This window comes from Stegodyphus dumicola, chromosome 1 (assembly GCF_044657685.1).
Source record: "Stegodyphus dumicola isolate Sdum_Otavi_A_Nest chromosome 1, ASM4465768v1".
Taxonomy (NCBI): domain Eukaryota; kingdom Metazoa; phylum Arthropoda; class Arachnida; order Araneae; family Eresidae; genus Stegodyphus; species Stegodyphus dumicola.
The window spans coordinates 105,791,621-105,819,231 of NC_140768.1; the positions used below are offsets into that span (position 1 = coordinate 105,791,621).

The 27,611-nt window shown below is 30.5% G+C and overlaps 1 protein-coding gene across 16 annotated transcripts in view; it reads right to left on the minus strand.

The window, feature by feature from the left end:
• Positions 1-12: 12 nt before the first annotated feature.
• Positions 13-27,611, minus strand: part of LOC118189861 (TBC1 domain family member 19) — a 130,138-nt gene continuing 102,539 nt past the window's right edge. For 13 of the 16 annotated variants that reach the window (XM_085818727.1, XM_085818715.1, XM_085818774.1 and 10 more), the window contains 2 exons: positions 15,363-15,433; positions 13-2,046 (listed from right to left, as the gene is read on the minus strand). In XM_085818727.1, the coding sequence (XP_085674853.1) occupies positions 1,915-2,046; positions 15,363-15,433 (203 nt within the window). In that variant the 3' untranslated portion in view covers positions 13-1,914. Of the gene's footprint in view, positions 2,047-2,294; positions 2,639-15,362; positions 15,434-27,611 lie in introns of those variants that run through there. The other 3 variants (XM_085818760.1, XM_085818763.1, XM_035360545.2) reach the window with 2 other exon arrangements.

Genomic DNA, 27,611 nt, shown 5'->3' on the forward strand with positions numbered 1-27,611 from the left:
AATTTTTCTTTCAGATTTTACACATTGCACTTCAGAAATTTTAGAAGGATTTGAAGGGTAAGATTTATAGACCTATGATTCCAGAAAAATGTGACAAAATGAAAAATTCCATCATGGTATTAATACATAATGTATGCATTTTACAGAAAGTTTGTGATGAATTTCCAACATTTAGGAGAATTTTTGGAGGAACAATGAAAGCATAATATTTGAATGTTTTTTCACTAAACATGTTTTTATCTTCCCTTTATTTTATTTTCACTAGATGCACACATAAAAAATATCAGAAATGCTTCTAATCTTATCACATTTACAGGCATATATAGAAAGGAATTTTCCTAATAGTAAAGAAATTGAAATCTTACAATTTAAAAGGTTCATCTTATTATGTTTCAGTGCATCATACACAGGGCTGCCACTATATATTTTCCCACTTTATGCAATCTCTGTGGGTTCTAAATTCTAAAAATTTTTCCACTCCTAAATTCTTATACAGGATTTTTTCTAATAACAAAGAAATTGAAATCTTACAATTTAAAGGACTCTTCTTATTATGTCACAGTCTTATACACAGGGCTGGCACTAGACATTTTCCCACTTCATACAATCTCTGTGGGTCCTAAATTCTGCTGCCTATCCTCAATTCTAAAACTTTTGCCATCCCTTGATTTTGTTGCTTGGTGCTTCACTAAATTCTAAAAATTCTGCTACTGACCCTTACTGTTCATATTGCTTAAATAAAATTTACAGTTTCTTCTATACATACATGAAGCTTTTTTTTTTAGAATAACAGAAATGTAAAATTCTAAAATGAAGAGGAAATTTATTGTGAATAAAACTTATTCTTTAAAGATATTTCATTGAGACATTGACAAATTAGGATATGAACCAGAAACTAGTGGGGACATTGGTTTGTTTACTGAAACACATTTCTTATTGTTAGAAAAGATGCTCAAAGAGAATGAAATTGATATAAATTTGCCTAAATGTCCGAGAAGTTTTCAAATTAAAAAGACACATTAATATTTTGACGTGAGTTTCTGTTACAAAACAAATTATTTGTAGATTTTAATATATAATCCTAATAATTTAAGAATCAATGTCATAAATTACATGTTTTGAACTGTAAATGATCTTAGATTGTGATTTTAATAGTGCTTTTCAACAGCTATTTTTGAAAAATAAATAAAATTTATTACTGGCCATGTAAATCTATAATGACCGAGGGTATCAACTGAAGTATGAGTATCCAGAAGCCCAAATTTTAAATTTCAGCCCAAAAAGAACTGTTAGTCTCAAAATGAGATTTTTCATTGAATCAATTTTCATTCAAGTTTGCTATTTGATCATCAAATCAAGTTTTGGAAATTTGGGGTATTTCAGCAAAACCCTTGGCTGAAATTATACTAACTGGATTTATCAGAATCATTACATACATTTTCTTTTTTATGATTTCTATTTTAGACACAAGTGGAGCATTTTGTAACATTACCCATAATTTTTCAATTCAGTTTTGAATTATGTGTCTAAGGACTGGCTGCTCTTCTCATGTATCAGCATTTTTTCTCCAGGTGGGAGTTCTTGGTTCCAAGAAGTTGCCTAAAAGAGTTTTAACTTCTGTCTTCTTCAGGATAGTACTTAAGTAATGCATTACCTTGTCATTCTTATTATACAAATCTTTCCCATCCCCCATGTCATCTGAAATGAAATTCCGACCCTGTTTGGTTGTGAACCTTTTCCCACTTACTCAAGATCCTTCATGGTTGCACTAGGTATATAATCTTTGTATTTTCCTGCTGTTCACCAGAAGAAACTTTCCTTTGGGTTTTTCCATGTTCCTGCTCTAGGAGACTTGCAATTCAGTGATAATATAGTTATTATAAAATAATGAGGAGTCTGTATGAATGCATGTTTCTATGCTCCTTGCATGGTGGAAAAACGATGGCACCTAGAGCGACCAGATTTTGAATATACATTGCCACTCCTAAATTCTGACCTCCAGTGTGTCATGTCTGCTCTGTGGAGGTTAGCATTTTTCTGTTTGACCTAAAGAATAAGTGAAGCTGCAATGTTACCATGTTTAAATATCGGCTAACTAGATCTAAATTAATTATTTAAGGAATTATTTACTGAAAAGTTTGGAAATCATCAAAATTGTAACAATTCCAGTTCTCAGACTTTGAATTGTATTTGGTTATACAAACTTTCTAAGACATCCTATCTATATATACAAACACACATATATATATTAATATGGCTGTTTACATGGGAACAAATTAAGTCATGACAAAGAATAAAAATAATTATTCTTTAATCAAAGTAAAATATTGCAGTTCTAAGAGACTTTTACAAAATAAATAACATGCATAACTTTAAGTATAGATTTCAATTGACATTTACAAACCAATAAATAAATATTTGTATATATTTAATTTGTAGTTAGCTATTTAGCTAATATGACATGAATTGGAAAAACATTTGAAAGTAATAAATATAGTAATTCTTTAAATTCTTTACATGGACAGTTATTTCATCTTGAAATTGAAGAACCGATGGCATAACCAGTATAGCGTGTATTGTTAAGCATTCCGTGGAGGATAGGAATAACTTTAACTGCAGATATGTCAGCCAGTATATTCTAAAATGTAAATTAATACTTTTTACTTTCAATTTATTTAGTAGCCAGATTTATAGTACAACTACTACTATCTTCTAGCATGCATCAAATCTATGCTATTTGGTAACTGCCAAAAGGTTAACTATTTAAATACATAGATTTAGTTCAGGATCATAACAGTAAATGAAAAATATCACATGAGAAAGAGGTCTAAATTTTTATGTATTAGTATATAATGTATCCTAATACATAAAAATATGTATTAGTATATAATGTATACTAATACATAAAAATATGACATTAGTATATAATATCAAATCTATTCCAAAGGTGAAAATTTGGAAAATCACTGCTTTAAGAAAATCAAGTTATAAAAATAATTTTCAATATTATTTATACATGTACAGGTGACATATAAATATGTGTTTGTCAAAATTTGAGGATAATCTAGAAAATTTTTTTAACTGATTAAGTTTTTAACCTTTGTTTCATGATATAATTATTTATATTAACTACTCTTGGAACTGAATGCTAAATTCTTCCATGCATTCCAAAGGCAAACACAAAACAGTCAGCTAAGATCTGAATCTCTTTCAGAAGTTCACATCAAGAATTTGGAACCTCTTTTTTTTTTTTTTTTTTTTTTTTTTTTTTTTTAAGCAGCGAATCAGCAGACTATTCAGTCAAGGGCAGCCAAGAACAAAATAGCGTTTGAGTACCATTTTTTGTCATCTTCAGCTCAAAGAAACATTGCAATGACTAAATGAAAATTAGGCTGGCTTCAGATTGCCAGAGGAACTCAAATCTCTTGTTCTGTTGTTGCATGCAGTTCTCTTGAAATTAGACTTTATGCAAGAAAACCAAATGGGTATGTATTTCACTTCCAAGAGGTCCATTTAAAGTGTGCCATTGCTATGTTCAGTGCAGCCAAGATGAATGGGACAATGTACTTTATACTGACATGTTTAGTATAGCCTGAACTGTATTTCTAAACATGTTTTGATTTGGAGGCAGCAAGAAATGTCAACTTGTCTTCCCGTCTTCATTACAGATCCCAATTCCACATATGTGGTTTTATAGTTCGAGTGGATTCATCTTGATGGAAATTCTGATTCTGTAACCTATCCCAGATTTGTGAACAAGGTCTTTAGAACTCCATGTATTTAGTTCCTCTATTAGCTCAAATATTTTGCAATAGATGACAGTGCTCATCTTCAGTCAAAAATGAGATAAATTATTCTAGGTTGACAGGGTGAGACCATGTTTAAATATAAATAAAAAGTACAGCAGCTTTGTTAGCTGAAGCTAGAATGAATGGTTTGATCACATTTGCCATCTTTTATTAGATTTTGTAAGCTTTATACTGTACTTAGAATTGATGTGAGGAAGGGAAGGTCTCTTTTAAAGCATGGATTAGTGGTGATTTCAAATGCTTGTTTAATTTTCAGGCTGTTTTTATGCTGGGGTTTGGCAATCATTTTGGCCTGTCCCATTTAATTATTAAGCATGGCAACTCAGCAAAGTATTTGACTAAAGATGTACTATTGCTGTTGATGGATTAGTCAGCAGAGACCTTTAAGATATCTTTTTTTAGTTTCAGTACTTCTTATTGATAGTTCTCTTAATGTTGAATAATATATATTGAATTTCAGTGCTTGTATCTTTTTTTGTGCATTGGGATAGTATATCAAATTTAACTGACAAATTTAACAAATTCCCAGATGGATGGGTTTGAGTGATGGCCAAGCTTACAGCCACATCTTTTTAAACATGTAGCAAATGCTTGAGTAATCAGACAGTAGGTTTCTATATATAGTTCTGATAGTATATATTCTATATATATAGTTCTGATAAATATACTATTGATTAATGCCTGTATTGGTAACAACTTTACTTTTTGAGAAATAATTGTAGAAGCTTGTTCATTGGTTCTTCCACAAAATCTGGAGGATGTTTATTGTTTTCAGCAATTTGTAGCATCTAATTATAATCAGTTTCATAAAAGATTGGTATGGGACAAACATTTTTGGAATGCTTCAATAAAAAATAAAAGGCAGCTTTTTTATGTGGATGAACAGGATTATTCCTGTGATGTCAACCGGTTTGTGATAAGGATTGTAATCTGAAGAGAACATCTGTTTCTTAAATTTAATCAATCAGATAAAGAAACTGAATACTATTATTGATTTTTCTATCAGTCCTTAAGCTGCAAGTTAAAATTTTCTGAAATAACAGATAACAAAGCTTTAAACAGGCACAGCATAAAACAGCCTCAAAATTAAAAAAAAAAAAAAAAAAAAAAGTGTTTGAAAGCACTACCAAGTTGCATTGCAACAGAGATATTCCCTTCAATCTTCTGTACATTCAGATGCTTTTTCTAAGAACAGCAACCCTCCGGAGAAAAATGAAGGATAATGAATGTGATGAACGCATCCATTCCGGTTCCAGCTGGTGGATCATCTGTAAAAAGCTCCTGTACTTCTATTTATGTTTAAATGTGGTTCCAGTATGTAAACCCAGAGTATTTTCTCATTTTTAACTTCATTTTTACCTCAGTTAATTTTAAAAATGCTCATTTGCATCAAGCACCTGTAGTGTCAGAATACTTACAAACAAATGATATCACTTGAATGGACTGACCACAACTGAACCTGACTGAACATATGAGAACTAATTTGTTTCCCTCATCACATTGGTGGTTCTTGACGTCACCTTGTATTGAATAAGCACACTTTTTTCCTTCTAATACTTCTTAATGAATCAAAATATATTTAAAAAATTGTTGGAGTTGCATTATACTTCATTTAACTCCCTCTTACCCCACCTCTATGTGACCTCACCTATTCACTCTCTCAGCACTAAGTTTTAATTAATTATATACAGGTGCTACAGTATCCTTTATAACTTTTTCCACAGCTATTCCCAATTCTACTCTTATTAAAGAACAAAAATTTATACAACAACAATCAGAATATAGGAAATCAATATTCTTCTGCATAATTAGAATAACCTAATAGTAACATAAACTTTAGCATAATAAGCATCAGTAAAAAAAATATTTACAAAATAAATTTGATAAAGTGACACAATTGACATTATTAATGAAATGAAACAATAAACTAACGATCATAATGGACAATAACAAACTCAAAAATGTGATAATCACTAAATAAAGAAATGCAATAAATAAATGTGGTTTAATTAAAAATGTTCCTATAGTTCAGATTTTAAAATGATATAAAAGTTGAGTATATTTTCTAAATTGTCCTTTCGGTGTATGAACAATGCAGACTTTTGCATGTCCATCTCTGCCTGTTAGCACATCTTCAAAAGTACCCATGTCCCAAAGCAGTTTTTTATCCCTCTACAAGAACACCTCCTTTTTTAATGTTGTGCACAGAAGAACGACTTAAAAAATGATGAGCATTCCTCAATTGCAGCAAATAGTGTTCCTTCCATTTAGACCATAATTGCTTGAGAAACCTTCACCAATAGAATTTCCTCCTTGTTGGTGTTTCTTGATCTGCAGCTTTGTTGAAAACTTTTCTAAAAAGTAAAGGAAAACTAATCCTTACATCCTGGAAATAAGAAATGCAATGGTGTGAGAGGGCAAGGTTCATCCAGCTCATTACACTCGTAAGTTAATGGTCTATTATTTAAAACACGTTCTACTAAGTATTGTTGTTAATTTCTCATTTGACATGAAAGCTCTTCCTAATATTTTCTTTATAGGTTCCTTGATACTGTTCATTATACATTCGCAGAATCCTCTCCACCGTGGAAAATGCTTAGAGATGAACTTTCAGGTGACACATAAAATGTTATGAAGTCTTTCAGTCTACGATAATCCTTCTGAACCCCTTGAGTATTTCAATTGAGCTGCGAAAAGATTTTGTGTTATCTGAACAGATCACTTAACAGCTTCCTCTTCTAAGTAGAAAATGAAGAGATAAACTAGGTCTTGCATTGGAACATATACATTTAATTTTGAGTGCATCGATAATCAGTATAGATCCACTTTTAATTTTTTAATGCAAGTCTTTTTCTTTTAAACTCTGTCACTGGCAGATTCGAAAACACAAAGGTGTAAATTCTTAATCTTTTCCAGCTAAAAGTTGGCTATTCTGCCTTTCCAGAAATTTATTAACACACATAAGATCTTTCGGATGCAGAATCACACAACAACCTTAATACTAAATGTGGAATTATTTCTGACAAGTGTGTGCCCTCAAGTATGGTAATAAATCAGATCATTAGGAACTTGTTTACTCAACATTTTAAGGGAAAGTGGGCTAACATTTGTTTCTTTTTCTTTTTATTCTATGCATTTTTGTTGCATTTATGGGTCTCACAAACTCTGTAAATGCTATTGAGATTTCCAAATGTTACATTTAACCCATTTTGCCTTACAAAATGGTTTTTTACGACTACTTTTTTAAACAGAACTTGCACTTGAATTGGTCATATAATGCTCTGTTTTTCTGAAATACGTAAGTCACAGTCTTTTCAGGGGCGAGATTTAGAACAAAAATCATACATATATTTTTAAACTAATGTATTAAGCGTCGCTGCTGAAACAATCTTCCTTTTAAATGGAACGAAATTCTTATGATAATTCTCAGTATTTCTTTTGCTGTTTCTCACTGTTTGTTGGTTAAGACCAAGAGTTAAGAACTTTTCACTGTTGACTCTTTGCTGGAATTTTGTTTTCTACTAAAGTGTAATACTAAAACTTATATAAAATGGAAGTAGTAGATTACCATAAAAGTTAAAATTAATATCTAATCTTTTTAAGCTTCTAGTTTGAAATGTTATTTCATCATGTAATTTTCTTAAGCTGGATATATCACTCGAATAATGTATAATAACCAAAGATAGGAGAATGTTCGTATGTGCACTAACTAACATTTCTTTTTTCCTATGATGCTCAGTTAAAATTGGAATTTTTTTTTTAACAGTTTTCTGCTATTAAAAATAATTTGCTTAGGTTTTGCAGCTGAACCAGTGTGTAGTGATCTTAAAATAGTTAAATTTCTCAACATCTTGAAGCATATTGTTTTCGTGAATGATACCTTCTTACTGAGCCTAAAATTTGCTAAATTTACATATTACATAATTTGCCATTGAAAGTTTCTAAAGTAATCTGAGGTAATTTAATATTATAATTAGATTTGATTTCATAAACTTGTGGGATTGTTTTGGTTTCAATGACATTTTGAATGCATCTAGCATAAAGTGACCACATTTTCATTGACACAAAGTGGGACAAAGCAAAAATTATAATTTAGTTATGAAAGCAGACCAATAATTCAAAAAAGTATATTATATTGTATACATTTATATACATGTCTATAAATATACAAAAATACATTTATTATTAATTATTGGTAACTATAAAATATTTGGAAAAAACAATAATTTGAACATTATGAATTTTAATTAATTAAATTTTTTTATTTAAAAATATGATTTTCTTTCACAGTCATATTTTTATCGGAGTGAATACTTTGCAATAGATTTGGATCATTTATTAAAATGTCATGAAATTTCTCACATGAATTAGTCAAATTATATTTTACACTTAATATAGATTTTAAGGTTTTAATGTTCAACTGCATTTTTTCAGTTGTCCATATTTTAATGATACTAGAAAAAACACTTTCTGTTGTGCATTTGTTCCTGGGAGAGAGAGAGCGCATATTCTACAGTTTTCAAAATATTTTGATAAGGAATATTATTCTGTTTAAAATGAAGGAATAACTTCGTCCATTTTTTGTCTGTTTGCACATTTGCAGACAACCAACATTTATTTTTTTTTTTATTAGTAATGTATTTTCTTACCAAAGACACCTCATCAAAAAGATCATTTTTGCAAATATTACTTTTCGGAAAATGGTTACTAATATATTCAAAAGATTTTTCCACATATTCCCATAAAATCTTTTTTTAATGTCACCCAGTGAAAATTTTGAATATCCTTGAAATGAACTATCTATTCTTCAAGATATTTTAAGCAATTATTATAAAAATTTCCGACTTCTTTAAAAAAATCCGGTCGTTTAATGGCACCTTTTTCTTCCAACTTAGTGATGTCCTTTCGAATAACTAAAGAAATGTAATCATTATCAATTCTTCCTCGCAATTTTGTTTTTAAATTATTGATTTCATTTGACACTTCCATAATTGAAATTTTGTCCTCCTTTAAAAATTTTCATGGCATTGTGAAATATTACAGCTTGGTTGTGGATGAACTGAAGCCAAATTTGTGTTAAGTCATTTTCAAAAACGAGCTGCAATATTCTTGGACATTTATCTTACGATAAAAAGTATGATTTTAATGGTTCGTATATTTTGAAAATATTTTCTACAGCTGGTAAAAAAGCTAAACATTGCGTTCACAAAATTCCTTACTTTCAACACGCACAGTATATGTATATATATATATATATATAAATAAGAATAAATTTTTGCAATAATATTCTCAACATCAACTGGAAGTATGTCAGATGCTGTGTGAATAATACTGTGTAAAATTTGCGCTGCACAACTTACTCCGATAATTTTTTGGTTTAAATGTTAAGTTTCATAAAAACGTTATTGATGCCTCTTCTAGCTTTTCCACCAAAATTTTCATTACTGTTATCCGCATAATAGGCAATAATTTTATTATTCAAAGTATTCTTTATTAAAATAGTACTTATTGAATCAAAAATTCTTTATATAAAGAATTTTTGATTCAATAAGTACTATTCACCTGGTAAGTTTCACCTGGCAATGAAACAAAATGTAATAATCTAATTTTAATTCCTGTTTCTGAATCAAAAAATTTAACAAATGTGGAAAATAATTTTAAATTTTTGTAGTTGGAAGCATCAGAATATATGGTTATAAATGTGAATTTATCTAATTTTTTCTGCAATTATGAAAATGAATATGGTGAAAAAACATTACAAATAATTGCTTCGGTTTTCATCCTTGCACATGCAAATTTTTTGTTGTACAATGTTTTGATCATTTGCAATGTACAATCCATTGATCTGAAACTTTGATTGTGGTTTATGTTGTAGAAAGCAAATAGTCCTTCAGCTAATGCTACCTGTTCCTTTGTGTTGCCACAGCTAGCATTGTGAAAAAACTGTTCCATTTTAGACGAGGAATAGGCATTATTAAAAAATCTTCTGTGCCCGCTAGATGTTTAGTAATATCGTTTTTTCCGCCATGTGAGACCGAAAATTCAGTGTTGCGTTTATCACACCATACCATATAGTCTTTTTTGGTTTTTTTTAATAAGTGGAAATTCTCTGCTTAGCTCCCCATTACATTTGCATTCTCTCTTTTTATTTATCTTTTATTTTATGAGTAAATACTATAAATAATTTACTACAAAAGCTAAAAATAAATACCAAATTTTACCTTATTGACCATTATGATGTGGTTGTGTTACTATAACCCTTCCTTCGTCAATCAAATAATGAGTCAGAAGTCAAACTGAAAACAACAAACCGCACTGTCTAACGGCAGTCCACACTTATCTGATTAAGACAAGACCAGTCGCCCAGACGGTATATTGGTTAGAGGAGCATACTACGGTACCAAAGGGCCCAGGTTTGAATCCCGGAGAAGACATGAATGTTTGTAAATGTATAGTGTCGGTGTGGCGTGGTGGCACTCTAAATATGCGGTGAGCCGAAAGTCCTTGTGTGAATTCGTGGAAGACCCTGATCCCCCCCCCCCGGGGTGCTCTCCCTCAAAATTGGGGTAGCAAAATAGAAGTCCAACTTCTTTTTGGAGTAGGCTCTGGTTACCATTGTTCCATGCAATATGGATACGACCACAACAAGACAAGACCAACATGGATTTGATTTACGTCGATACAGAAGGAAAAAAAATGGTTCACAGAAGTATGATCTCTTTAGAAACGTGACGTTCGCCCTTCGACAACCATTCCGCACATGCACAAAATTGTATTAATGTTGAATTTGCTTCGACAGCTATTTCGCACATGAGCAACTGCTTCCTGCCTAATTTAGTTTACTCTGCATGCATTTTATGTGTTTTTTGTTTATGCATTTTTTTATTTCTTTATATTCACTGCAATTAATAAATAATAGGTAGTACATTTAAAGTAAGAAATGCAGACATTTTCTAAAAAGAGGGACATTTTTAAAAATTGGTAGGACGCGGGACAGTCCTCCAGAAAGCGGGACTGTCTTGCCAAAATTGGGACGTGTGGTCACTTTAATCTAGCAACTTTTGATTTACATCTAATGAGGCTTCACTGTACTCTCAAGAACGTTCTACTTCAGTTTCTGATTCTTGCACAATGCTTTGAGCATTAAATAACTTCATCATATTTTAATAAACTAGTTTCTCGCTCAATTAACACTGCAAGTGATTCTTCCAACAGTTCTACATCTAGACTCTCATTTTATAATTCATCTTCAGTTTTCTTAATTTTGTGAGGTGGTTCAAGCCAAACATCTGACTTTCCTCTTTTGTTCACCTGTTTCTTAAGGTGTCATTTTAATTTCCAAAGATAAAAAGCATACAAATAGATATTGCATCACTTACTAGTTTCAAGCTGATTTTAAAACAAAATTAATCCACGACATCTTACCAATCCATAAACTTTCTTTTCTGTTCATATGGCACCAATCAACATATAAGAACTAATTTGTTTGCCTCATCACATTGGTGATTCTTAATGTCATGTTATATTGAATAACCACACTTATTTTTCTTCTAATATTACATTATGAATAAATATATATTTACAAAACAGTTGGGGTTACATTATACCATGTTTAACTCTCTCTTACCCCATCTCTAGGTGACTACACCTATTCACTCTCTCCATATTCACTCAGCACTGAAATTATATGGGCAGAGCAGTGCCCTCTATAACTTTTCCCACAACATGTCTGGGATGCCTTAAGACACTAAATGTCTCCCTGGTCTAAAAACTGCACTTTTCAGAAAAATTGCATAGAGTTCCACAAAATTTTACCAACAGTTTGGTAAATTCTATGAAATCAAGCTACTTCCATTTCTGTTAGAGATCACTATATTATTGACACTGAAAAAAAGATTTGGTGCAGAACTGGTGCGCTATCATTTTTAAATTTTCAATAACTGAACTTTATTCAATATTGAGATTAATCAACTTTCAAATAGGGTAATTCACATTACGTAATGTTTTTGTAAGTGTTGTTTCTAATAATTTTTAGATAAATAACAGTTAATTTTGCTTCTGTCAATATCTTTTAATTCGAGCAACATACCTTAAATTTTACTAAGCAGTACTCCTCACAAAGGATGAATGTAAAGAGGGGAAAAAAAAAAAAAAAAAAAAAAAAAACTAAGCTTTTCAGTCCTAGTTTTGCAACCCCCTTCCACAAAAAAAGGAGAGGGAGAGAGAGAATAAGAAGTTATGACATCACATCCAATTATAAGAAAGCAAACTTTATTCTATACATGAGTAAAATAAGCTGTTAATTTATCACTTATGAATGGTAAACTGTTAATTTACCATTTATGAATGATATGTTAGGTTAAAATGGTTGTACGCTTACTATAGCTATATTTTTGACTAAAAGTTGACTTAAATGCATCAAAACTTCAAACCTTAAAATGTGTTTTTGAACTGTTGAATATCCAAGGATGTTTTTTACGTACGAGTATATGACATGTTGGTCTTACTTACGACTTACTATACTACTTATGAACTTATGGTTTTACTTATGAACTTACTATATGACACACTATATGGCACGTTGGCAGTTTATTAACTTTACTCAGATTTCATGTTTTCATTCTTAAATTGGATGTGGCTTTATAACTTTACTTTCACATTTTTTGCTTAAAAACTATAAATCACACATACATTTTATAGTCTCATAAAAACATCACTGTGCTGAGGAAATATCTTGGATATGTAAATACACGCAGTGCATGATCAAAAGTATCTGAATGCTCCAAGTGGTGGATTTGCTCAGATATACATCAGGCAAACTCAGTATGGCAAGTCTCAAATTGGGGGACGTGAAACAATTTTACATGGCCCATAAATTCATTTACCCTAAATTAGTTAGAATTATTATGAAAAAGAATTTGAAGGAAAAGTTTAACACTTACTGATCTGAAGTCCAATTTTTATATTATTTTCTGTTTTATTAATATTTACAAATGGAGAAAATCTATAAATGGAGCTCATTTACATTGCGAACACTTATTCAAAGATTTGAAGACAAAGATAAGATTAATTTATTTTTCAAACTTATTCAAAAATACTCTCAGTTAGGAATTTTTGAAGTTTGTTTGGGAGTACACCGATTAAAAATCAAAACACCATGAAGTGGGTAGCTTAGTAAGAAATAAGGAAATTTGTAATTATTTACATACAAATATATGCATTTTTTCTGTATGGGTCAAAGAAACATTTAGTAAAAAGAATAAGAATTGGTTATTGTTATTTCTTCTCAAGTTTTACTCCTCTAGGAAAGATTTTGTAATTTGTTTAATTTTAGTTTAAAAGTTATTTAATGGTTAATTCAACACATTAGAATTATCTGAAACAAATGTCAGTTTCTAAAATTTAATATTTAGCTGTCAACACATTTGAACAACAAATTAATTTCTTAAAGATATATCTGGATTTCAGAACAGAAAATAAATTGGAATTTTTCCTTTTTCTCATTATTATTAATGCTTATTTTAATAATTATTCAGTAAATAAATTTTCTAATTTAGTTAAATTTTTATTTTGTCAAGAAAAAAAAAAAAAAAAAAAAAAAAAAAAAAAGCATTTTTAGTTCCAAGGGGCAATTTCCCCAGAAGAACTATTAATTTCGTTTTGGCATTTTGTATTGCTTCACTTTTCAAATTGTTGCCACCAAATGTTATCGCTCTGCATTATATTTAAAGAAATTAAATAATGAAGAATCTGCATAAATGTACGTATGTTTCTCACACTGTGATAAAACACAGGTACCTAGAGTCATCAAATTTTGAATAACATAATCCTCCTGCAAATATGGGCATCTGGAAGCCCAAATTTGAAATTTGTTTTATTATCGATTTCATATTTTGTAAAACTGAACAAATTCTTGATTAACAAAATCAAGGATTTCAAAGTGAGCAATGGAAATGTTGTACAGAAAAAACATTTTTGTCTCCAGCACGAGACTGTGTATCAGAAATTCTAAAGATATGCTCATTTAAAAATTATTTTGCGATATTGCCGTTGAACCAAATTTTATGGTTTAAGTGCAAAGAACATGATATTTAATATTGGGTCATATAAAAGTCTCTGCGCTTTTTATATGAATCTGAAAGCTTTCAGATTTTACTTTTTTCCCCAAAATTTTGGCTGTCAATTGCTTTTAGATCGTACATTTCGTCTGAACACAATGTGAGTTTGAGACTACTACAATAGGGCACAGACAAATCCATAAACCTCTACTATTGCAATGAGCAATAGTAGAAGTTTATGGCTTATGCAATGATATTTATGAACACAGGTTACAGGTTTATAAGGTATTTTCTCCCTCCTTTCTGCATGCCTTTTTGGTGTAACGGTAGCACACTCGGCACATATTTGAGAGGTCCATGTTAAAGTCCCGGCGAGGGCACTACTCATTTTTCACATCTCTTGCTTCAAAAATACCCTAATGACTCAACAGTGGCACCCAAACTAAAAGGTGGCGGATGATGATTCTTCACCACCAGAATATGGCGATTAGGTCCCCTAATCTCCAGTTGCCCTTTAAAAGGGGGAGTATATAAAGTATTTCCTCCCTCCTTTCTGCATGCCTTAGTGGTGTAACGGTAGCACACTCGGTGTGTATTCGAGAGGTCCAAGTTCAAGTCCCGGTAAGGACATTGCTCATTTTTCATATCTCTTGCTACAAAAATACCCTAACGACTCTACAAGGTGCTTGAAAATGATCCAGATACTAAGCTCTCCAGGGAAGAAAACATGGTATAGTGAAATAACTGAGAATTATTATTGCTGAATAGCTAGTACTGAAATTTCATGTTAGTTCTACATAGTAAATGCCATTATGAAGTAAGAAATATGCAGCAGCAGCTACTGTACAAATATGACCTGATCAATCATTAAAAGAAGCCAAATAAGATGCTGAAATAAAATCACATGTCATCAATAAGAACTAATAGCATCAAATTTCAAAATTCCTGCATGTGCAACATCAGTAAATAAAAGTACACCAAGAAATCCTAATATTAACTCTCTCAGAGCCAACTGTCAAAATAACAATGGTATAAAGCTAACATTAATGGATTTTCATGTAATAGGTGTGTGTTTAGAATTATAATTCCACCATTCTTTTATTAAATGTGGAATCTAGTAATGCAGCTATAATGGAATGGAGCTGTTTCTGATAAGCTTAGTTTTGTGGTTTTAGTGATAGAAATTATTAAATGTAAGCTTTTCAGATTATTTTAGGCAATTTCATTCTGGCTATACTGAGGCAAAAGTTTCCCAAAGACCCATTCTTTTCCAACCTGGCCTTGTACCCAAACTTGAAGTGCAGACTTTGGTTCTACAAGACTTACAAGTTGCTACAAAGACTAAAAAGACTTTGGTTCTACAAGACTTACAAGATAGGACCAATGGCATTAATTTTGTATTCTTCCAAGGAGAAACAAAACCCACAATTGTCCAGACACTTTTGATCACACATTGTATACATCAAAGACATATGGAGAAGGAAATTGAATTTACCTCTACAGTTGCTTGGTTTTCTGCTTGTAACAAGATAGGTTTTCTCAAAGACATAATACCAACTGCAAGAACTAAATTGGAAGGGAAAAAATAATCTAACATAATTTAAAAAATTTTATAACCACAGAAATAAAATTATTCATTTTCAAATAATGTTAAGAATTGTTGAATTCCAATTGTTACAAAAGTAAAATAAATATATGTCTTTAAGTGTCCAATTAAATAATATTAACTTCATAACATATATCTACGAGTCAAATAATGATTCCTTACAAATTGATAATTAATAAAGAATTATCTAAATTATTTAAAAAGAAAAATAACAGCTATTTTTGAACGCCAGTTATTTTATTAGAATTACAGCAGTTATTTGTTATCAATATAAAACTTTCTTAATTTTATTTTTAAAGTGTCACCACATGGTGAAAAAATAGTTTTGATGTAGCTCATCACAAGCTGTAAGAGACTGCTAAAATGTGCAACCCACTGTCTAGGTGTTTATAAATATGGAGGTCTGGTTTTCCAGGATGGCAGTTGTTGAGCTTAGGGTTGTCAACTCTAATCTTATGAAAACTTTCACTGTCTTGAAATCCAGAAAACCAGGGCTGCTCTCTTGGAAATGATTTAGAAAGCAAATTAAGGGCATGGAATTTTAATGCACGAATATATATATATATATATATATATATATATATATATATAAATTATTTCCTAAACAGTATTGATTAATTGATTATATTATCTCCTAAGTTTAATTAAAGTAGAATTATTTTAAAAGTGTGCATCCATACTGGTAAGTTATATTTTGAAAGATGTTTTGAAGTAATTTGAAAGCAAAATGTTAATAATGTTTTAATGGGGACTGGAGTTAAATCATCACGAGGAATAATATTACAATTGTAAAAGTAAAAATTAAAACATGTAATTATTGTCATTGATCGGAAATTAGTTGACTTTTCAAGGGGAACAAACCAACTCCCGTTCAATGATCAATAATTGATAAAAATACGTAAATATGAAAGTGTTTCGTCTTTACTCGAGTTATAAGTTAAAGCCAAACCGGCAATTCTAGTCAGGCCAAATATTTCCGCGAATAGTTGTTACTCAAAGAACTGATTCTCATGAAGCATTTTAGTCAATTCAATTTGGAGTAAAAATCAATTACTGTAGAGAAATCTTGTAAAACTCGAGTAATCGTCCCCGACACTATCATCTTTATGTATTTGAGTACTATATTATTTGTAGAAATTAAACATTGGAAATTGTCATTATGAAATCAAAGTAAAGTTGAAATAAACATAGAAGATTATAAAAAAGATAAATAATGCAAACTTTGCAAAAACAAATCAAAGAGAACATAAAAATAATATAAAAATAAAATAGAAAATAATATAAATAAGATCAGTGAATGTACATGAAGATATAAAGGCCAGAAAGGTATTAAGTAACTTACATTCTTTCTAGTGGGGGAGTTGGCAGTGTGTTCTCTTCGTGTCTGAGTCAGAAGTGTAGGGTGTCCGAAAATTCTTAGCGGCAGTAGGGGCTTTGAATTATATCAGTCGGTAAGACTTGGTTGAAGAAATTTATGGTAGTGGGTGGGACTTTGAATTCTTGAGGGATGTATTTTGTGGAGTTCTTATCTGAGAGAGACCGTCTGTTAAGATTTTTTTAAAAATACTAGTGAATGGAAATTAATTAATTTCTGGCTAATTGTCGTGTCGCAATGATTAAGAATTTAAGAAAGGAAAAAGGCATTTTCGCTATCCAAGAGCTAGTAGACAGTCTAAAGGCAGGAAATAGGCCCATTTTTTTAGTAACAGTATAGTAACAGTATATGTCTGAAGACAATTAGCTTTTTACAATATATACAATTCAGTAATTACACTATATACAAATCTTTCAACTGACAGTCATCCAACTTATACCGCCTTCTCAGGTTTAGGAATAAATTATCATATCCCTATCAGTTAAATGATTTAGAGTGAGTATTTAACGCCTGCTCTTTTAAGGCAATGGTTGATAAATTGAAAGGGAATTAGATTATTTTTGAGAATTTTGATAAGGATCAAAATTTCGCGTTGTAAATCTATTGTATCTGTGCATATAGTTTTAATTCGTTGTATTTGATTAATTATAGTATTGTTAATTACTTTTTTGGATATGTTGGAGTTCCAATTTATTAATTTGTTAGTATTGAAATTGAAGTTTCTTGTTTTGTCAAAAAGTAAAATTTTTTTGTAGTTAATGATTTGAAGATCTAGAAAGTCTATGCTATTTTGTGAATTATTAGTTTTATTAAGTTTAAGACAATTCGAATAAATGTCGGAGTTTTCAATTTTACCAAAATTATTAATTGTAATAAGGTCATCAATAAATCTGTAGGTGTGTTTGTAGTAATTTAACTCTTGTGGTTGTAGATTTTTTTGGAAGTTAAATTCTTTGACAAATAAAAAGATATTACAGATCGAGGTGCTGGAATGTAAGCCCATTGGCAATCCTCTGACTTGTTTAAAAAGTTGATTTTGAAACTTGATGTAGTTATGAAAAAGTGTGCATTTTAGGTAGGTTTTCCATTTGTTAAGAGTCATGATATTGAGTATATTAGGGAAAAGTTTTGGTAGATCAAGTAGACTGGTATAGATTTCTTCTAGAGGAAGTGAGGTATATAAGTTTTTAAAATCATAGCAGTTAATGTTTTGGATGTTAATGGTATGAATGGTATTAATGACAGGAGTGTTATTATGAATGATCCAGCAATAGTTATGATTAGTGTTACAATCATTGAAAATAAATTTACAGATTTTATTAAGTTGAATTGAAAAATAATAGTCTATATTTTTCTTGTAATTATTAGTTCCATTAGCTATAAATCTAAATTTTAATGGTGTTTTATGGAATTTGGGAATCGCATAAAGATTAGTAAATCTGTTGTAGTTTGCATTGAAAGTAATATTGAGTTCCTTATGAAAAGTTTTAATCCTGTTTATTATAGATGTTTCTGTAAGGTTGGCTGATTGATAAGTAGTTGCGTTGAGAAGTTCTTTATGAATAATCTCAGTGTAGAATTGTTTTCATATAATACTAAAGTTATTAGTTGCTTTATCTATTTTTGTAATAGTAAAAAGCTGTTTTAATTTACTAATATCAGATGTAAGTTTCGACCAGTTCAGTGTACTTTTAAATTTGAGGTGACTGATTTCTGTGGATATGCGTTGAAGAATTTTAGCTTTCCATTTTAAGAAGGTATCTATGGGAAAATTCAGTTGATAGCTTGCTTTAACTATAAATTCGTTGATGTTGTTTTCGAAAGTCTTGTAACAGTAATTTGTAGTCATGTTTCTGACTGGTCTAAATTTTGTACCATAACTCATTACTGTTTTTAGTTGATGGTTTTGTATGATATTCAGGTTGCCAGTAATTATGTGCTGGTGATGACACTATACCAATGATTGCATTTAAATATCAAAGGACCTTAAGCAACTTGCTTACTAACCACCATGAAATAGATGAAACTGCAGAATGACATTGTAAGACACCAATTTACAGCAATTACGTAGATTCTCATCACCAGCACATAATTACTGGCAACCTGAATATCATACAAAACCATCAACTAAAAACACTAATGAGTTATGGTACAAAATTTAGACCAGTCAGAAACATGACTACAAATTACTGTTACAAGACTTTCGAAAACAACATCAACGAATTTATAGTTAAAGCAAGCTATCAACTGAATTTTCCCATAGATACCTTCTTAAAATGGAAAGCTAAAATTCTTCAATGCATATCCACAGAAATCAGTCACCTCAAATTTAAAAGTACACTGAACTGGTCGAAACTTACATCTGATATTAGTAAATTAAAACAGCTTTTTACTATTACAAAAATAGATAAAGCAACTAATAACTTTAGTATTATATGAAAACAATTCTACACTGAGATTATTCATAAAGAACTTCTCAACGCAACTACTTATCAATCAGCCAACCCTACAACAGATTTACTAATCTTTATGCGATTCCCAAATTCCATAAAACATCATTAAAATTTAGATTTATAGCTAATGGAACTAATAATGACAAGAAAAATATAGACTATTATTTTTCAATTCAACTTAATAAAATCTGTAAATTTATTTTCAATGATTGTAACACTAATCATAACTATTGCTGGATCATTCATAATAACACTCCTGTCATTAATACCATTCATACCATTAACATCCAAAACATTAACTGCTATGATTTTGAAAACTTATATACCTCACTTCCTCTAGAAGAAATCTATACCAGTCTACTTGATCTACCAAAACGTTTCCCTAATATACTCAATATCATGACTCTTAACAAATGGAAAACCTACCTAAAATGCACACTTTTTCATAACTACATCAAGTTTCAAAATCAACTTTTTAAACAAGTCAGAGGATTGCCAATGGGCTTACATTCCAGCACCTCGATCTGTAATATCTTTTTATTTGTCAAAGAATTTAACTTCCAAAAAAATCTACAATCACAAGAGTTAAATTACTACAAACACACCTACAGATTTATTGATGACCTTATTACAATTAATAATTTTGGTAAAATTGAAAACTCCGACATTTATCCGAATTGTCTTAAACTTAATAAAACTAATAATTCACAAAATAGCATAGACTTTCTACTAGATCTTCAAATCATTAACTACAAAAAAATTTTACTTTTTGACAAAACAAGAAACTTCAATTTCAATACTAACAAATTAATAAATTGGAACTCCAACATATCCAAAAAAGTAATCAACAATACTATAATTAATCAAATACAACGAATTAAAACTATATGCACAGATACAATAGATTTACAACGCGAAATTTTGATCCTTATCAAAATTCTCAAAAATAATCTAATTCCCTTTCAATTTATCAACCATTGCCTTAAAAGAGCAGGCGTTAAATACTCACTCTAAATCATTTAACTGATAGGGATATGATAATTTATTCCTAAACCTGAGAAGGCGGTATAAGTTGGATGACTGTCAGTTGAAAGATTTGTATATAGTGTAATTACTGAATTGTATATATTGTAAAAAGCTAATTGTCTTCAGACATATACTGTTACTATACTGTTACTAAAAAAATGGGCCTATTTCCTGCCTTTAGACTGTCTACTAGCTCTTGGATAGCGAAAATGCCTTTTTCCTTTCTTAAATTCTTAATCATTGCGACACGACAATTAGCCAGAAATTAATTAATTTCCATTCACTAGTATTTTTAAAAAAATCTTAACAGACGGTCTCTCTCAGATAAGAACTCCACAAAATACATCCCTCAAGAATTCAAAGTCCCACCCACTACCATAAATTTCTTCAACCAAGTCTTACCGACTGATATAATTCAAAGCCCCTACTGCCGCTAAGAATTTTCGGACACCCTACACTTCTGACTCAGACACGAAGAGAACACACTGCCAACTCCCCCACTAGAAAGAATGTAAGTTACTTAATACCTTTCTGGCCTTTATATCTTCATGTACATTCACTGATCTTATTTATATTATTTTCTATTTTATTTTTATATTATTTTTATGTTCTCTTTGATTTGTTTTTGCAAAGTTTGCATTATTTATCTTTTTTATAATCTTCTATGTTTATTTCAACTTTACTTTGATTTCGATTTCATAATGACAATTTCCAATGTTTAATTTCTACAAATAATATAGTACTCAAATACATAAAGATGATAGTGTCGGGGACGATTACTCGAGTTTTACAAGATTTCTCTACAGTAATTGATTTTTACTCCAAATTGAATTGACTAAAATGCTTCATGAGAATCAGTTCTTTGAGTAACAACTATTCGCGGAAATATTTGGCCTGACTAGAATTGCCGGTTTGGCTTTAACTTATAACTCGAGTAAAGACGAAACACTTTCATATTTACGTATTTTTATCAATTATTGATCATTGAACGGGAGTTGGTTTGTTCCCCTTGAAAAGTCAACTAATTTCCGATCAATGACAATAATTACATGTTTTAATTTTTACTTTTACAATTGTAATATTATTCCTCGTGATGATTTAACTCCAGTCCCCATTAAAACATTATTAACATTTTGCTTTCAAATTACTTCAAAACATCTTTCAAAATATAACTTACCAGTATGGATGCACACTTTTAAAATAATTCTACTTTAATTAAACTTAGGAGATAATATAATCAATTAATCAATACTGTTTAGGAAATAAATTATTATTAACTAACTTTGCAGCAATTGCGCAAGTAATAATAACTTGTATTCGCACTAAATGGATTTAAGTTCATACAACATTTGATATGCTAAATAGCAGCTATTAGCGCTATTTATCTCTTACCTAATGTACCCACTTTATATATTATCTCCAACCTTTTTAAGTTTTAAAGTTCTTATACAAAAACTTTACTGTATTGAAGGTTAGCAGCCTCCTTACTTTTATATCTTGCTAGTTTAACTCATATTGAAATCACTAAATGTCATTCCACTAGATGACAAACTTGAAAATTTAACGCCATGCCTGCTACAGGTAAACCCAAAAAACAATTTCTATGAAAAACATTTAACTGTATTTACATGATTACATGCGGTACTTGACATATTAAATATATAGGACAGACTAAAAACAATCTTAACTTTCGAATCAATAACCATAGAGCTCAAATCAAAAAATTCAACGCACAAAAAAATAACATTAAAATAAGTACACCATCACAACTTAATACAGCAGAATTAGAACACTTTAAACACCATGACTTCAACTCTATTCAACTTCAGATACTAGATATAATACCCAATCACAAAACACGAATTTTTCAGGAATCTCTCTATATACTAAAACAACGTTCACTTTATCCATATGGACTTAACACTTATATACATAGTCATAGAGATACTTCTAAGAAGTCTATTTTCAGCCAATTTAAACTCTACAGCATCAAAACGCAGAGAGGAAAAAGAGGAAGCAAAATAAAAAATAATGCGAGATTTTTATCCACTTTGGATACACTTGCATTGAAAAAACAATTGAAATGTTTTTTTGACTCAGACTGTTTTCCCAAGAAACTTCTCAACTGGTTACACTCCTGTACTAATAAATTCCTTATCAAACTAAAAAAATTCATTCAAGAAAGCTACGACGACATACAAATCATTAAAGACATGATTCTTGATTTTAGTCTTTTCAGACTCTCTAATAGTCTCACTCAACGCAAAATTTATTTTAAAGTCAATTTTCTGCATCCGCAGTTTGACAATATTCATTTCTCAAGAAGCATCAGAGATTGTAAAGATTACTTCCCCGCAGTTGACACTATACCAATGATTGCATTTAAATATCAAAGGACCTTAAGCAACTTGCTTACTAACCACCATGAAATAGATGAAACTGCAGAATGACATTGTAAGACACCAATTTACAGCAATTACGTAGATTCTCATCACCAGCACATAATTACTGGCAACCTGAATATCATACAAAACCATCAACTAAAAACACTAATGAGTTATGGTACAAAATTTAGACCAGTCAGAAACATGACTACAAATTACTGTTACAAGACTTTCGAAAACAACATCAACGAATTTATAGTTAAAGCAAGCTATCAACTGAATTTTCCCATAGATACCTTCTTAAAATGGAAAGCTAAAATTCTTCAACGCATATCCACAGAAATCAGTCACCTCAAATTTAAAAGTACACTGAACTGGTCGAAACTTACATCTGATATTAGTAAATTAAAACAGCTTTTTACTATTACAAAAATAGATAAAGCAACTAATAACTTTAGTATTATATGAAAACAATTCTACACTGAGATTATTCATAAAGAACTTCTCAACGCAACTACTTATCAATCAGCCAACCTTACAGAAACATCTATAATAAACAGGATTAAAACTTTTCATAAGAAACTCAATATTACTTTCAATGCAAACTACAACAGATTTACTAATCTTTATGCGATTCCCAAATTCCATAAAACACCATTAAAATTTAGATTTATAGCTAATGGAACTAATAATTACAAGAAAAATATAGACTATTATTTTTCAATTCAACTTAATAAAATCTGTAAATTTATTTTCAATGATTGTAACACTAATCATAACTATTGCTGGATCATTCATAATAACACTCCTGTCATTAATACCATTCATACCATTAACATCCAAAACATTAACTGCTATGATTTTGAAAACTTATATACCTCACTTCCTCTAGAAGAAATCTATACCAGTCTACTTGATCTACCAAAACGTTTCCCTAATATACTCAATATCATGACTCTTAACAAATGGAAAACCTACCTAAAATGCACACTTTTTCATAACTACATCAAGTTTCAAAATCAACTTTTTAAACAAGTCAGAGGATTGCCAATGGGCTTACATTCCAGCACCTCGATCTGTAATATCTTTTTATTTGTCAAAGAATTTAACTTCCAAAAAAATCTACAATCACAAGAGTTAAATTACTACAAACACACCTACAGATTTATTGATGACCTTATTACAATTAATAATTTTGGTAAAATTGAAAACTCCGACATTTATCCGAATTGTCTTAAACTTAATAAAACTAATAATTCACAAAATAGCATAGACTTTCTACTAGATCTTCAAATCATTAACTACAAAAAAATTTTACTTTTTGACAAAACAAGAAACTTCAATTTCAATACTAACAAATTAATAAATTGGAACTCCAACATATCCAAAAAAGTAATCAACAATACTATAATTAATCAAATACAACGAATTAAAACTATATGCACAGATACAATAGATTTACAACGCGAAATTTTGATCCTTATCAAAATTCTCAAAAATAATCTAATTCCCTTTCAATTTATCAACCATTGCCTTAAAAGAGCAGGCGTTAAATACTCACTCTAAATCATTTAACTGATAGGGATATGATAATTTATTCCTAAACCTGAGAAGGCGGTATAAGTTGGATGACTGTCAGTTGAAAGATTTGTATATAGTGTAATTACTGAATTGTATATATTGTAAAAAGCTAATTGTCTTCAGACATATACTGTTACTAAAAAAATGGGCCTATTTCCTGCCTTTAGACTGTCTACTAGCTCTTGGATAGCGAAAATGCCTTTTTCCTTTCTTAAATTCTTAATCATTGCGACACGACAATTAGCCAGAAATTAATTAATTTCCATTCACTAGTATTTTTAAAAAAATCTTAACAGACGGTCTCTCTCAGATGAGAACTCCACAAAATACATCCCTCAAGAATTCAAAGTCCCACCCACTACCATAAATTTCTTCAACCAAGTCTTACCGACTGATATAATTCAAAGCCCCTACTGCCGCTAAGAATTTTCGGACACCCTACACTTCTGACTCAGACACGAAGAGAACACACTGCCAACTCCCCCACTAGAAAGAATGTAAGTTACTTAATACCTTTCTGGCCTTTATATCTTCATGTACATTCACTGATCTTATTTATATTATTTTCTATTTTATTTTTATATTATTTTTATGTTCTCTTTGATTTGTTTTTGCAAAGTTTGCATTATTTATCTTTTTTATAATCTTCTATGTTTATTTCAACTTTACTTTGATTTCGATTTCATAATGACAATTTCCAATGTTTAATTTCTACAAATAATATAGTACTCAAATACATAAAGATGATAGTGTCGGGGACGATTACTCGAGTTTTACAAGATTTCTCTATAGTAATTGATTTTTACTCCAAATTGAATTGACTAAAATGCTTCATGAGAATCAGTTCTTTGAGTAACAACTATTCGCGGAAATATTTGGCCTGACTAGAATTGCCGGTTTGGCTTTAACTTATAACTCGAGTAAAGACGAAACACTTTCATATTTACGTATTTTTATCAATTATTGATCATTGAACGGGAGTTGGTTTGTTCCCCTTGAAAAGTCAACTAATTTCCGATCAATGACAATAATTACATGTTTTAATTTTTACTTTTACAATTGTAATATTATTCCTCGTGATGATTTAACTCCAGTCCCCATTAAAACATTATTAACATTTTGCTTTCAAATTACTTCAAAACATCTTTCAAAATATAACTTACCAGTATGGATGCACACTTTTAAAATAATTCTACTTTAATTAAACTTAGGAGATAATATAATCAATTAATCAATACTGTTTAGGAAATAAATTATTATTAACTAACTTTGCAGCAATTGCGCAAGTAATAATAACTTGTATTCGCACTAAATGGATTTAAGTTCATACAACATTATATATATATATATAGAGAGAGAGAGAGAGAGAGAGAATACCCTTCAGGTATTTATTGATCAAATGGATGCAGGGTTAAACAGAAGGGCTAGCTCATTCCTTTGTGCGACTCCTCGCAAACGCTATCTTTGTGGGGAGGGGGGTTAAGAGGTTTATTTAATAATGGCAAAGCATACTAGGGCTATCTGCCTAAGGGAAGGGATGCCCTTGTGGAGGACTTTCTAAAGAAAACTGGCTCATATACACGTTACACATGGGGAAAACCATGAAAACGCCCATGCAGCCAGCCTGTTCGTGGGATTCAAACCTCGGACCGAACTACCAGTGTTCAGCGACTTTACCGCTCGGCCGCTGGTGGACCGGGGGTTAAGAGGAAGTAGTCTCACATCACTATGTTTCATTTGCTCTGCCTGTTTAAAACTAGCAATGTGGACATCCAAAATTAATTTTAACCACATATCTTGCTTAAAGCAGTGCCAAATTCAAACTGATGGTCCTTGAAGTAATTTTATGCTGCCTGAAAATACATTTTCCATAAATTAATTAGCATATTATGACAAGAATCTGAAGAAATAGTTTAAGATTTTAATGGTCTGGAGTCCAGTTTTACATTATATTCATTACCAAAAACAAATGTAACTCTTTGGAAAATCCAAAAATAGAGCTAATTAATTTACACTGTGTATAAATCTTGTTCAAAGATTTTAAGATAGAAATTTGATTAACTTTTATTAGTGCTTGTCAAAAGATAAATATCTTCTTATGTTACAAATTTTTGCAAAACTCACTTTGTTTTTGAGTAAATTTATACAAGAAAAGTTTTTTAGTTGAAAATTAATAAGTCTACAAAAAAAAAAAAAAAAAAAAAAAACTGATGTGTACACCACATGACTTCCTTGTACGAAATATTAAATTATACGCATTTTTTCTTGCATTTCATTTAAACTTATTAGATTGAATTAAACCTACTTCGCCGACACCGCATAAACCACAAAAGAATAAATGCATTCTTTAAAATTCACTCTAGTATTTGTTTACCATAGCGGCACTCTGGTGCTAGATTCGCGTCACAGTATTATATTTCATTCATATTATAACTCAGAATGCACAAAATTTATATCATTTAAAGAATTATCTAATCGTTGCCACATGTTCTATTCAAATACTGTAATAAAGCTAGAGCGTATAAAAGAAATTAAGCAAACAAAACAAAAAAGAAACAGTTTTTCACAGATGATTGAGTATTTCTCATTCAATTAATTCAGTTTTCACTTCACGATAAGACAAAAATACATAAAAACTCAAAATATCTGTATTAAAAATTACGAAGTAAATCTTAAACGCTTATTTCCTCGAAAACATTCCAGAAAGGATCCGGTTAAGAACAACATAATTCAATCGTTTCTAAAGCAAAAAATGCACAATTTACAAACATATAAGAGTAAAGAAACTGAGATCACTGAGCCGGGTAACAGAGTGGATATACCGTAATTTCCGGAAGAAAGTGCCGCATCACCGTAAACGCCGCACTTGAGAAAAATAGCGGGAAAAAAATTAAAATTACACAGAAACGCCACAATAGATTAAATTGCGCGTGACATCGTCGTGGGCCGTATAGATGCAAAAACTCAACCTAAGTCCTGATATATGACATACCAGTTAAGAAAAATGCATGAAATGAAACCATAACTCAAAAATAAATTAAAGGTAAGAAATGTATAGCTTCTGTGCCGTTTAGAGGCATTTTCAAAAATTTTCCATTCCCTTCTTACTTAAAAACTATTCTACAAGTACTTGTACCTAAACTGATGGGATCTGTATTTGACAGAATGCCAAGAAAAATCTATTCATGCTGAAGGGAAAATACGTCAGAGTTTGTTATTGCGAGACAGGTGGAGTCGTTTCCGCCTTTGAAAAAAATTGCAGAAAAGGCAGGGGTGGGGAGAGGATGGGTCCTGGAAGATTCATGGCAGAGGAGAGAGA